This window comes from Colius striatus, chromosome 9 (assembly GCF_028858725.1).
Source record: "Colius striatus isolate bColStr4 chromosome 9, bColStr4.1.hap1, whole genome shotgun sequence".
Taxonomy (NCBI): Eukaryota; Metazoa; Chordata; class Aves; order Coliiformes; family Coliidae; genus Colius; species Colius striatus.
Genome location: NC_084767.1, coordinates 26,773,138 through 26,787,857, shown reverse-complemented (window position 1 = coordinate 26,787,857; position 14,720 = coordinate 26,773,138). Strand labels below are relative to the sequence as shown.

Here is a 14,720-nt window from a genome sequence, read left to right as displayed (position 1 = left end):
TTTTCAGGAGCTGCCTTAAGACTACATGTACAGCAAATGCAATCAGATTTAGAGGAATACTCCACGGGGTTCCCTAACAGCACTTTCCTAGCTGAGGTGCATCTCACTGCTGTACCACTCCACTGAGCACTCACTGATCATTTCTGCCTTGATAAAACAGGCAACAAAGGTAACAACATTAGTTTCTAGATGTCCATGTGTGGTTTGTTCAAGTACTAGTCCACTGTTCTGGACAAATTGTAATTCTTTTTTACTCTTATTCGGTCCCAGTATAAAGAGCATTTAGAGAGACTTCAGAATTTAACCACCTGTCTTCTGCTTTCCTTCTATCTTAATTTTGAGTAAGAAGAGAGAACTCAGATTTCATATACCAACTAATAAAAAGAATTCGTATATTCCATCATGGAAAAAGAGGTAACACTGATCCTAAAGACTGTACTGCACAGGCTGGGTCAAGGACATGAACTCTCATCTCCCAGGCAGCTCTGCAGCTCTCTGGCACACAGCTTTTATTTTTGGCCTTGTTCATCAAGCTGACCTTCCCCATGGATAATTTCTCCTAGACAGAGCCCAAATTAGGAATAAATATGTAGTACTACACCCGTAGCACTAATAAGCTAGAACTGCTGCTGCTACTCATGAATATACCACATAGCAGTTTTCTGGCAGTGGAAAATGATGATCCTTATGATAAAAGATTGCTTTTTGTGTTCCATTAACTCAAAGAACTAAATACTACTGGCAGAAGGCTAATTGTAACTTCAAAAACGTTTGTAGCAAGAAGTTTTGTCTCTAGTGCTCCCAAATAACTCCAACTGCTGATCTCAGCATGCGTGACAGTATACTTGGGGAAACAACATGATTGTAAGAAACACCATCTCAGTATTTGCCTTTTGGGGACTGGCAACTGCTTAGGGGAGCAAGTGGCAGGGAAAAAAGGATCACTGATGGTGAAAGGGTACACGGTGCACAGCACTGCCTGTGGAGAAAGGTACAAGGTGTCAGAGGAGGCTCTTTGGCAGAGAGGAGGACTCTAATGCACAAGGGGAATGATGAAGAGAAAAAACACTCAACTAAATCTGAGACAGTTTTCACTCTGTCCAAACCCACCTTTTTCTCCCCTCCTGTAACTTTCTAATCAACAGAGTTTTTTGGATGGGGTTGTACCTTGGGTTTGGTTTCTTTTTTAATAGATTGTAGTTCTTGGTTAAATAATTTCTGCAGTAATTAGAGTATCTCCACCTCTATTGAAAGATCACACTGGTGGTTTTACCTGGATATGCACTACAAATATATGTTTTCAAAAATGTTAACTGATGACTTATATCTTTTCTTTCTTTCTTAGGGGAATTTTTAAACTAATAGTTTGCCTTCTTACTGAATTCAACTGTCTTTCAAGGAATTTTGCCAAAAGTTCCCATAAATGATACTGTAACAGGTTTTACATTCCAATAGCCTGGAGACGTAAGATACTATTTAACTTTACAACAGTATACTGAATTTTTTGTCCCTAAATTTTTACTCTGGGAGTGAGGGAGCCCTGGTACAGGCTGCCCAGGGTGGTTGTGGAGTCTCCTTCTTTGGGGTCTTCAAAACCTGCCTGGACACATTCCTGTGCGACCTGATCCAGGTGGACCTGCTTTGGCAAGGGAGTTGGACTAGATGATCTCTAAAGGACCCTTCCAACCCCTTCCATTCTACGATTCTATGAAATTAACACATTATTCTACAGAACTTTCAGAGCACTTTCTATTAACTGAGCAAGTGCTGAAGCAGAGATTCAACAGCTTAAAATTAAGATAACAAGGGTAAAAATACTAATTATAAGCACTGGCTACCCACAAGTCCTCTTAAGAGTTTGGAAGGAAACCAGAACCACAAATGACAGTACACAACAAATGAAACAGAGCTAACCAAAGATGCCAGGAATAGTAAATGTTTGGTCAGGCACGTGATTTGACGGATAACTTTGTAATTAAGTCTGTTTTACTGACTACTGTAAAAAAAAGCCCTTCATAGTAAAAATAATGATACTCATTATTAGAAAAACACAGTTGGACTGCTGAGCAGCTTCCTTTACAGGTATTCCAAAAAGAAAATACAGAAGCTTGTCTCATTTTCTAATTTATCTTGAGAAAAAAAAAGAGAAAGATTATTATGTTTTACAATAGCATATAATTTTCATGAAGTCATAAGTCCATTTCTTCCCTCCTGTAAAGTTTCATACAGTATCCTTTTTGGAGACAAAAATATATCTCAAAGTCCAGTGATAACACTCATGTATACAGTACATATTTTTAAAGAACAAGTGCCATCTTAATACCATTTTTTTTCTTACCTAATGCTGTCTCACTTAGATGTCTTTTCTTTCTTCCTTCTGAGAGCTGGTCAGATGTTCCTGACACTGACTGAGATTTGGAATTAGACAAACAGCCACTGCTCCATTGTTTGACAGAAACGTTTTGTTGATTATAGTCTACAAGAGAAAAAACACATATCAAGTTGAAAACTGAATTTCCATTGGTGCAATTTACAGGCAATCTCAACTGAAGAACTATTTAAAATGGAAAAAAACAGGCTTCTGCTAGAAACCCAAATTGTAATCCGTAGTGCAGTCACGCACCTGTATCTGCAGAGAAGCCATGGTCCAAACTCCTCCAGCTTGTACTAGTGTCCTCCTACAGCTCTGATGGGATTTCAGTGCAACAAAGCAGAACCTGACAATGTGGTCTGGGAAAAGATTCCTCTTCCACCTAAAGCCTTAGCCAGTTACCTTCTTTGGTAACCTGCTTTGCGTTCAGAGAATCATAGAATGGTAGGGTGGGAAGGGACCTTTAGAGATCATCTAGTCCAACCGCCCTGTAGAAGTAGTTCCACTTAGATCAGGTCACACAGGAATGTGTCCAGGCAGCTCTTGAAAAATCTCTAGAGAAGGAGACTCCACATCCTCCCTGGGCAGCCTGTGCCAGGGCTCCCTCACCCTCACAGTGAAATAGTTTTTCCTTATGTTTGAATGGAACCTTTTGTGTTCCAGCTTCTTTCCATTGCCCCTTGTCCTGTCACTGGATACAATAGAAAAAAGGAATGCCTCAACCTCCTGACACCCACCATTTAGATATCTGTAAATATTAATGAGATTCCCCTCAGTCTTCTCCAGGGATGGAGGTGAGGCTGACCAGTCTGTAGTTTCTTGGGTCCTCCTTCTTGCCCTTTTTGAAGACCAGATTGACATTAGCCTTTCTCCAGTCCTCAGGCACCTCACCTGTCCTTCATGATTACTTTAAAATGATGGAGAGCAGCTTAGCAATCACCATCAGCCAGCTCCTCAGCACCCTTTGATGCATCTTATCATGTCCTATTGACTTATGAGTGTCAAGCTTGCCCGATAAGTCTTCAACTTCTTCCTTATCCACCCAGGACAAGTCCTCTGCTGTCCAGACCATCCTACTCTCCTTGCTGGACTGGACTTCCTGAGGGCTGGCCTTGGCAGTAAAGACTGAAGCACAGAAGGCACTCAGTACTTCAGCCTTCTCTGCACCATCTGTCACCAGGGCACCCTTTACGTTCATCAGCAGGCCCACACTCCCCTTAGTCTTCCTTTTGCTGCTGATGTACCTGAAAAATTCCTTCCTGTTTTCCTTTACTTTCCTGTCCAGATTTAATTCTAAAAGGACTTTAGTCTTCCTGGTTGCACCCCTGCATGCTCTGACAATGTTCCTATACTATTCCCAAGAAATCAGGCCCTGTTCCCACCTCTCATAGATGGCTGCTTTCTCCTTGAGTTGTCCAAGCAGCTCTCTGTTCATCCATGGAGTTCTCCTGCCTCTTTTTCCCGCTTTTCTACTTGTGGGGATGCACTGATATTGGTGTTAAGTTTATAAATTGAACTTTTTAAGGGCAGAAAATACTGGCAGAGGAACAAAAATCAGTCTTGCAAGTAATAAAATATTTTGCTTTACGTACCATTGTCTGGAGATACTTTAAACTCCATTCCCAAAGATGAGGTATCAACAGGTTCTCCTTTGATTTCATCCTTCCTTAATAATGTTTCAAAGTATATGTGAAGAGGAATATCTAATTAAAAAAAAATCCAAATGACACGGTATTTCAGAAAGATAGCAACCTAAGAACTAATGAATTATGCATCATCACTAAAGGTCTATGAATTGATTTACACCACACTGTGTATGAGGAATCTATATTGCTGCCTTGGGTTCTTCAACTCATGAAGAACAGCAGCACCCTGCAAATCCTGTGAGGACAGACCACTTGTTCATATCGCTGCAGTGTCTTCACAGGGTCAAGCTGAAGACAATATAGGGAAATGTCTTGAAACTGGTGAGACCAAAGGAAAACTCAATGACAATATCCCAAAAAAGCCAAGCTAGACATTTCAAAGAAGTGCTTTTTCAAAGTAAGTCTCAGTGAGGCAGTTATTTATAGAATCATCATGGAGTCCTTGCCCAAGTGCTATCCTCCACTACAGGCAAAGACCTGTAGTCTTTCCATCAGTTACCTAAGTGCTATATAAGATAATCTCCAGCAAGAGCTAAGAACTCAAGGTACTTGCCTTCCTACTAACAAGAAGTGAGAGTTATGCCATAGTAAAAACAAATCCAGTTTTAGTTGTGTAGCTACACTGCCATGTGTGCTGACCAAGGCAGTATGCTCAAGCTCTCCTGCACTAAGAGCTTCTAAGGGCTGACAACTCCAGTCAAGGCAGGATTCAAACATAGGCACATAAGTGTAGTTGATTAGCAGCACTTTTTTTGGTGTTCAAAGTCAAAGTAAGCAAGAATAAACTATGTCCATGCCTGCAATTACTCCAGAATTATTTTTCACAAAAATAAGCTCTGAATGGTATCAAGTTAAAGTACGACTGAGGTCTTCCTCTCTTGACTAACTCCTGCACAAAACCCAGCAGGGCAGAGAGCACACAGTGCATTTTTCCCGTTTTCTCAAAAGGCTTTGGTTCAGCCTTTTAGGTACAAGTAATTAATGCTTTGAGAAATAGTTACTGCTGGGAGCCTAAAGGTAATTTCAAGGTATATTCCTTCTTTCTCTCTCTGGAAAAGGCTACAGCGGGATAATGTAATTAATTTCCCAAAAGAATTCTAATCCAGAATTAGTCTGCAAAGCTTCTGAAGTGGCAAGGAATTGAAGGCAAGGAAGGCTACGAAAAATAGGTCTCTATTCGAAAAGCCTCTCCAGAAACAAAATTGTGAGAAAGAAAGACAAATTAAGTAGAAATAAATAAGTCAATGTAAGAAGCTGGCTTGACAACTATTACATTCAGAATGAAGAGAGAACCAAGGGTAGGGCCAAAGGGTAATCATTAAGCTACTTTTATTTACCTACAAACTTAGCATTATGTGCCTCTGAGACTTGCCACGACAGAAAATGTCAACTTATTTTGCTAAATAAAAATAATTTATTTCAATTTGACATGGATCTATCTAGACATTTTGTCACAAGACTAAATGTGACCTATAAATGTTGGTTGTTTCTTTTTTCCCCACAAGGCTTTTGCTGTATTTCCTATTCTACTTCTGAGTAAAACATAAGTAAGGTCTGAACGGTTTATTGGTCACAACATTTAAATAAAGAACTAAATAAAATATTTTACCTGTTGTGAGGTTTTGTGTTGTTTTGTTTCCTGGGGAAATACCTGGATGTCTCTGAGATTTTTTTATTATGTGCTCTTATATTTTAATCAAAGTGGCAGTAGTGTTTGTTCCAGTTTATCCAAAGGCTAGGTGCAGAAACACCAGAAACTCAAACTTTTTAGATACAAACTATAATTTCCCAGTTATCAGAGTGCATGTTGAAAGACGTGCTTTTATGTTCAAGAGATGCTGCAACCAGAGTCCACAAGGACTGGATCTGAGCAGGAGGTAGTACGTCTAGTGCTTTTTTCCTGTCTCAACTATTATTAGAAAGGTTAAGGCTCCTTGTAAAGAGAATAAGTATTTCTCAAAAGAGAGATGTTCTTGGTATGGACATCCTGGCAAAGTGACCAACAGTAGTCATAATCGAATCTAAAGCCTTTCAGGTTTCTTCATAATGATTAATCTTTTTTCAAGTAAAGAAATTGTCAATATTCTTGTAAAAATTCCTAGTCTCCAGTAAGAGTAAAGTTAGAGTGAACACAAGGGGCACAGCCTTATATGACTGTCCTTAAACAGACTTCTAACTCCCTGTCTCCTGTCCAGCTGGGCTATCAAGAGTCACGTAGTAAGTGATGGAGAGTGTGTGTAAAGAAGAAAGATTTAAGAGGGGTTTTTCTCCTCTCTTCACAAGAGAGTCCTTCTGACTAGATATATTTGGTTTGTGTGGCCAGGTTTTGGTAGCAGGGGGGTAACAGAAGTGACTTCTGTGAGAAGCTGCTAAAAGCTTGCCCCTATGTCTGACAGAGCCAATGCCAACACCAGCCCCAAGATGGACCTGCCACTGGTCAAGGCTGAGCTCGTCAGTGACGGTGGTAGCACCTCTGAGGTAATATATTTAAGAAGGGGAGTAGGTTTCTGTGCTAGAGCAATTTGCAGCTGGGAGACAGAAGTGAGAATATGTGAGAGCAACAACTCTGCAGACACCAAGGTCAGTGAAGAAGGAAAGGAGGATGTGCTTCAGGCACTGGAGCAGAGGTTCCCCTGCAGCCTGTGCTACAGCCCATGGTGAGGCCCTGCTCCTGCAGCCATGGGGGAGCAGAGATTCACCTGCAGCCCAGGAAGGACCCCATGCTAGAGAAGGCAGATGCCAAAAGGACCTTGTGGGAACCCTGCACTGGCACAGGTTTGCTGGCAGGACTTGTGATCCCATGGGGAACCCATGCTGGGGCAGCCTTTTCCTGAGGGACCCTGAAGCGGTTCATGAAGATGGTCACACACTGGAGCTGTTTGCAGAGGACTGTATCCCACGGGAGGGATTCCACACTAGAGTAGAGGAAAAGTATGAGGAGTCCTCTCCCTTGAAGAGGAAGGAGTAGGAGAGACAACATATGATGAACTGTCTGTAACCTCCATTCCCCATCTCTCTGTGCCACGACAGGGGTGGAGAGAAACTTGGGAGCAACTCAGGAAGAAGGGAGGGGTGGGAGAAAGGTGTTTTAAGGCTTAGTTTTTATTCCTTGTTATCCTTCTGTCATTTTACTGACAACAAATTAAACTGATTTCCCAAGCTGAGTCTGTTTTGCCCATGATGGCACTTGTTGAGTGATCTGTCTGTCCTTATCTTGACCCTCATCTTTCATTATACTCTCTCTCCCCTGCACAGTTGAGAGGGGAGTGACAGAGAAGCTTCAGTGAGCACCTGGTATCCCACACTGAGGTGTCTGCTGTTGCACTCTTGAGAGTGTTCAGTTTTCCCTATCTCTTTTTTACTCCATACATGAGATGTAAGCTCTCATAAACCTGCAAGAGTCAAGATCTTCTCAGGAATCCATGACCATACTTTGGGTCTTCTCTACTGACCATTGACAAGTTCTCCAAACCCAAGACTTACTTTAATCCCTGAATTGCTAACACCAGGCTGCAGCATTTACACTGTCATTCTGGGAAGACTGGGTTTGACTGAAGACTTAAGCAGTTCCATGGAAGTCTCAGTCTCACACTCAGGATTATTTTGTGGCAAAGAAAGCCCCTAGAACAGCACAATTCTTGTACTGGTCAGCAACTACCGGGAATTTTCTTTTCCCTTCAATAAAAAAATCCCCCCCAAACCCAGTAGCATGAATCCTTTCTATTGATAACAGCACTTAATATGCTACTTTGAAGCCTCAAATGCTGTCAAGTTGCACTTGTATTAGTTTCAGTGCTGAGTCACAAACAAGATAGTCTGCATTATTGTTCAAAGAGATTAAGGAATCTGATGACAGAAACTATAAAATTCAAAGATCACCAAAAAGGCTGATTATCACAAAAACAATTAGCTTTTTGGACCTAGTCCAAAGGGCTTGAACTTGCTTGTGAAAACACCAACATATGGTAAGTGTTTTGACAAAAGAACCACCTAAATGACTGGCTCCATCAGACATACAATGAAATACGCAAAAACCAGCATTTCCCTGATCAGTCTTTCCTGGTTGTAATCATATTACTGGTATGGGAAACCCATAAAGTGTGTTTTTCAAAAGTCAGGATGAAGTTAAGATTTTAATTTAGTCCAAACTCATGTATTTTGCCACTATGAGGTTTCCTGTAAGATAATTCAGTTGTAAAAATCACTCAAAAGGTTAGTCCATTAACTTTGCAGCTCTCACTAGTACAACTACCCTCTGTTAGAGTCATGGCGTTACTTACCTGAAGGGAATGATAAGACTGGATGGAAGGAAGAGTCCAGCTCTTGCACATAATCTCGCATTTTAGATTCTGCACTGTACTCACTACTGTTCAAAGCGGAGGCTGGCATCATACACGGTAACTGAGTTTTATATGGAAAGGAGGCATCTCTAGATGGCAAAGTCTGCAAGAATACACAGAAACAAAGGTTAACATCTCCTTTACACACTCCTTTCAAAATAGACCAGAAGGAAAAAAGAAAATAAAAAAAATATCAGAGTGACACTTCAATATGGGAATGGGAAAAATAATCCTACAAACTTCAGATAGTCTAAATATGCTTACCTCCATTTCTCATGGACAACAGTGCACAATACAAAGAATACAAAACCCTCACCAATGAGGGTCAGGAAACAAAGTTTCCAGAGAAAATGTGATTGTTTCCAACCATTACTTTGTTATATCCTACAACAAACAAACATCCCTTAAAAGTCCATTCCAGTGTAATAGGCATGATATAGATGCTCAAACAAAGCTAGTATCAAACTAAACAGAAGGGTCTCCTCCATTTATCCCCCTTAGCCATAGGGAGATTCTCTTAGCCTCAATATCTCTAAGAGAGAGTTTGAGCTCCTACATTTTAATGCAAGACACAACATGAACCATTTAGAGCACACCATATACTTTCGCAAATCAAAGGGACAAAGTCTTTACCTTGTTATAATTTCAATATCCGATTATCAACACTAACAAAAGAAGATACATAGCAATAAATACAGAGAGAGATACATCAAGGACTGATTAACAGGTAGTAAGAGATATTACTAGGACAAAGAGAGCTGCAAAGAAAGATTAATTTAGCTGCTTATTTGCAAGGTGTTCTAAAGTACAGCTCTGAAAGACAGAAGAACTGAATCACAGAATCTTAACGGTTGGAAGGGACCTCAAAAGATCATCTAGTCCAATCCCCCTGTCAGAGCAAGTCCACCTGGAGTAGGTCACACAGGAACTTGTCCAGCTGGGTTTTGAATGTCTCCAGAGAAGGAGACTCCACAACCCATCTGGGCAGCCCGTTCCAGTACTCTCACAGTGAGGAAATTTTTCCTTGTACTTCTTTGAAACCTCTCATGTTCTAGCTTGTACCCATTGCCCCTTGTCCTATTACTGGACATCATTGAGAAGTGTCTGGTTCCATCCTCCTCACACCTGCCCTTTACGTACTTGTAAACATCGAATGGGACACTACAGGGCAGTGGTCAACAGTAGTCTGTGCCCCAGAATAAACTACAAAAGCGCTGCAGGGAAATAATGCTGCTTATGCCTTCAGCCCTATTGGAAACGAGCAGTAGCAATCTGAAAGGTACTGGCATTTTTAAAGGCTTACATAGGTTTCTGATACTTTGCAAATGCTGCAGATCCCACAAACGGAAAGGGAGGGAAGAAGGCACTGGGATAATTCTAAGGCCTCAGACTAACACTGTACAAACAGCCCCATTTGTCATCTCCTGGAAAGCAATTTTAATGTAAAAAACTGTAAGATTGACTATGACAGTGGTCATCCTGATTTTCTTAAAACCGTTCTTATGGAATGAAAGGAAAACATCTAGTAGTTGCATCAGAGGTGAAACGATAAAATGATTATTTATTTGTATTTTCCATACTTTGCCTTCCAAATCCAAGAAGTCTCTACAGCGGCTTTCCCCTGCCTGAAATATTCCGGGGTATATTCTAGCAGTGTTAGTAATCTGTTAGTGACGCAGTGATTATATCCACCACATAAAATCTCCCTCCACTTACTGAAATCAGTCCTACTGTCAAGTGGCATCAGTATTCACAACCCACATTAACTCAGAAAATATTCTGAAGTTCCCCTTTCCATCTCTTCCCTACTTCTCAATTGATAAATTCCCTACATTGGTATCGTACTGCAGGAACTATTAAAACAACGCAAGCATGTTATGATGCTGGAGCAGAGAAGACCCTGTTGTGGAGGGAGTGGTTCTTGTATTTCACTTTCTTATTTTTCCATTGGAAAACATTAATGGTCCTAAATACACATTGATCTCCATACACAGGTGTATGCATGGGTGCTTTCAACTCAATCTGGAAAAAATCCTTTTCTAGCCCAGGATTCCTTCAAATCAATGTTATTTTCATGTGACAGGCATATGGGACTCTACATCTGTTAAACTTTATGGATGTTTAAAGTGTTGGCAGAACTGAGACCTGTGTTTGGAAACACTAGAGGGATAAATGCTAAAGCAAATTTAATGCTTCCCATTATAGGGACCATTAAACTAAAGCTTTAAGAGCTTTTAGGTAATAGCTCTACCTTTGATGTGATAAGAGCTTGCACTTCAAAAATGCGCAAAAGCCTACTCCATCTTGGTATTTGTTTTGTTGGAAACGAACTAGTTTACTGAAACTCCTGTAACTGCACTCCTCCTGCTTGCATTTATATATATCAAATGATATATCACTCATTCTTTAAAAATAAATCCCCAGACAGTTATAAGTAAAATTATTCAGAAAACGTATAGATAAGACCAACACATACTGTCAATCAGTCCTTTAGTCCCAACTCATTTTTTTCTTGCTTTAATTCACTTTCTTCCAAATATATTTAGGCTATAGCTTAAAGTTATGCATGTGCAAAAACAGGCATGCACGGTCAATTAATCTCTACAGTCTCAATCTATTTGGAAGCAGTATTAAAACCCATTTGCCAACATTGGTAAATGCAAAATTCTTTTCTTCATCTTGCCTGTGGTGTGAGTTACAAAACCTTATGCCTGAATTTGTGAGTTATTTCCTTGAATGGTCTGGCATCAACACCTAAATAATTAAAACTTTCATTAAGTTGGTTCATGATTCAAAAGAAAATAAGGACTTACATAAAAGCATGAGTAATTTTATTTAAATGCCTGTGAAGTTACCAGAAAAAAGCTAAGAAGTCTGGCAGTGTCTGTGCTCCTAGCTACCCGATCTGGTTTAAATTTCAGATGGAGTAGTTTTCCACTGGAAAATGCTGAATTCGTGAAATCATGTTGTTTCTCAGGAATGTCGATTTAATCAACTCTTGATGAAAAAAATTCTGAAGCCCTTCACTCTGGCATGAAAGCATGTTGCTCAAGTCAAAGAAAGTGCTTCAACCTTATGGAAGCAAAACTGAAGAATTGTTCATTGGAAAACTATACTTTCCTCCCTTCCAATTCAGTACAGAACAATCTACAATCCAACTGGCTTTTGCAGAAGGTAATTATTGATTTTACTACACAAAACCAAAAAATCCACCAAAAAACAACTGAAAACAAGCCCACAAATATACCCAATTCAGCCACAGCAATGACAAGTGTCTCCATTAAAACTGTGGCAATACAGCTTTCAGAAGACAAGCCTCTACAGCAAGCCTGACCACAATGCCAACCCTTCAGAAATCCAGAGATTACTAAACTCTTACCAGTTTTTCCCCTGCTATACTATATCTCATACATCTCCTGAAACATCTTTCTTCGTTAATGAAATACAAAACCTTATGTTTCCTAAGTTCAAACAGATATGAAGACCAACATTACATTAAAATGATTCTATTAAGGAAAAGAAAATGTGCTGCATTTAAGAGGAAATCAGAAATGTGCAAGCTTTAATCCTCAGCTAAAATAGCAGCTCTGTTTTAAACTTCATAGGAAATGCTGTCACCAAAAGAATCTAATTTTCCAGAGTATTATGAATTTTCATCTTAGATTTTTTTTCCCCTTAGCACTGTTCTACTGGGTCACAAAAATTATAGTGAGCAATCTGTTTTGATTTTTAAAACAATTCTTGTGCTTGCTTCTGATAAATTGCTGCATTAGACAAAACACGACTGGTTCATGCCTCTGTCTAGAAGGGTCAGGAGGCTGAATGCTAACCAGCCAACAATTCTTCTGCAGAGAAAAAAGTTTGAGTTTATGAAGCGTGCTGTAACTGAAAAGAAAAATGTTTTGTGCTCCTAGTTAAAAATTCTGAAGTGAATACTCATTTCATGGTTTCAGCTACTGATAACTAAAACTCATACTCTTTCTGGAAACATGCCTAAGTGTAACAGTACAGAGCACCACAGTTCAATTACACCAGTGTGTGTGAATCCAGTAAGTTAATTAAGTTAGCTCAAATGCACTCTGCTGAATATCTGTCACGTCTGCTTCTGATTACTTTTATATGCCAAAAAAAGACAAAGAAAAAGCATTTGTTCTCTCTACACAACATATATGCGCAACTTTTCAGCAATATTAAAGAACTATCCCCCTCAATATTAAAACTGTTTTTCAGCAAATAAGTAGCCAACTAATTATGGGATCCGAAAGAATCACCATGTGGGCAGCTGATCCCTCCTCTTTAAACACCAAACGCACCGCTGACTTGTAATCCCGCAGAAGTGCTATGTACAGCTCACACCAAGACAGCAGAGCATTACCTGCTTCAGCATACACCTTGAAGGCCAACCCACTTCTTCATGGCCTCCCTCCTCTGTACATAATGATCTGCTCTGAGCAGAGCTACATCTCTTTGGCAGTTAAACGAAATATCTTATTTCACAAGCTAAACATCACGGGTTCCCTAAGCAGGATCTCACTGCAGAGTGCTTTTGTAAAACATACAATACACGGATAGTGAAAGGTTAATCTGAAAACCTCCCAAACCTTCTCTCTTACCAACAGAAAGTGGAGGAGATGGTGGGCAAAGCATCTAAGACATCCCTACAGAGGAAGGTGCATAACAGATAGTGCTGACGATACATACTATGTGACAGACTCTCCCTTTCAGATGAGGTTTCTATAGATGTCAAATGGACAGACCTTCCCCATGCACTTACTTGCCTGCATTCTCTACACAGGTCAGGTACAGCAAAGCAATTAGTCCTGTGATTTAAAACAAATTCTTCTGCCTCTGGCCACTCTGAAGCTGTTGCTAAGGATAAAGTGGCAGATCCCATGGTAGAGACCAGCTTTTCCAGGAACGGAACTGAGACTTTCATAGAGCACTAATGACAACTTAACTCAGCATCCAGCTTCTCTCAAATTCAGATTTTTAATCAGTCATAAAATGAATGGTAGCTGCTTCTACTGTTCTTGGAGACCACCCACCTCTCATAAGCACACATGGAGTTTAGTTTCTTTAATCCTGTTATAAGGTAGTGGAAGATGGACTTTCACCTGCTCTGGGGGAAATGTATGCTGTCCTTAACATCTTGAAACAAAGATCTTTTGTTCAACTAGAAAATCTATTTTAAAAAAATCAAGGTTAGTGCTTAATCTTTGACTAGTTAATCAAAGAGAAGGAAAGACATTGTAATCCATAGGGGTATGTTTTCACAAATGCGATGTAGAAATTAAGAGTAGATGTGATCAGTAAAATGCTACAGAAATGTCGTGATAAGCTAAAGGTACATAACTGTGAAAAGCACACTTCAGTTCTTTTGTTCTGGAAAAAAAGAACTGGCAGGATGACCAGCTTGCTGTAAACCTCACTAAGGATGGATTTAGTTCCATTGGCAGTATCATAGTATTGCAAAGCTGAAAGTGTTCTCCTCTCCTTTCTCCCCAGTAGACAACAGTTTCATCACACACATTCAGAATACCTGAATACATAGGAATACTACTTTTTTTTTTTCCCATTCAGGTTTTGTTGGTTTTTATCTAATAGAAGACCTTGTTTTTTTAACTTCCAGTGTTAAAACAGTAAATCGCAACCAAAGGATTCTCCTCCTCACACTGAAAGACTGACATAACCGTCGAGGTACTATGCTATTTTCACTGAAGCAGGATGCATCCTCTTCTTGCAACCAGTTTGCAGGAGACTTGGCAAGATAACAACATTCACTGTAATTTTGGCTTTTTAGAAGTCAGCAACACCAGGAAACCATGCAGAATAAAGATGGTAGAGCCAACATCTAAGGATACCAAAAAGGGCAGATGACAACCAGTAGATTCCTTTCAGCTCAAGTAAGGGAAATAAGCACTTTGCTAAAAGGCAAAACTTCTAGCTGGCTACTGAATAATATGCTTGACAGTTACTGCAGTAGACAGTGCTGTTTCTTTAGATTTACAGACCAGAAGAGCTAGAGAAAGCAGTAATTGGTAGCAGCCACAAAGAATTTACCTGTATCTCCTTTAACACAAATAAACCACAGCATTTTAGCAGGTGCTAAAATATTCTTCTCCAGACAAATATATCACCTGGTAGAAAACTGGGTACAACCTCCACTCTCTACACGATATTATAATTAAGCACCTTGTCTGCACACATCCCCTTCTCCCTCTACCTTCTTCTCCTGGTTTGTTTCCTGTGTCTTTTTTTTAACCACTAAATGACAGCAGATACTCTGCTCTCACTTAACTCCTGTTTGAGACAAAACAGAAAAAACGTGGCAATATTCGTTGGCAATCTTGATATATTAGCTAT

The 14,720-nt window shown here is 39.9% G+C and overlaps 1 protein-coding gene across 5 annotated transcripts in view; it reads right to left on the bottom strand.

The window, feature by feature from the left end:
- Positions 1-14,720, bottom strand: part of KANSL1L (KAT8 regulatory NSL complex subunit 1 like) — a 66,985-nt gene that overhangs the window by 12,414 nt on the left and 39,851 nt on the right. For all 5 annotated transcript variants that reach the window (XR_009819264.1, XR_009819266.1, XR_009819267.1 and 2 more), the window contains 3 exons: positions 8,298-8,460; positions 3,964-4,074; positions 2,339-2,476 (listed from right to left, as the gene is read on the bottom strand). Coding sequence is in view for 1 of the 5 variants with exons in the window: in XM_062002527.1 (XP_061858511.1) it covers positions 2,339-2,476; positions 3,964-4,074; positions 8,298-8,460 (412 nt within the window). In the remaining 4 variants the exon portion in view is untranslated. The remainder of the gene's footprint in view (positions 1-2,338; positions 2,477-3,963; positions 4,075-8,297; positions 8,461-14,720) is intronic.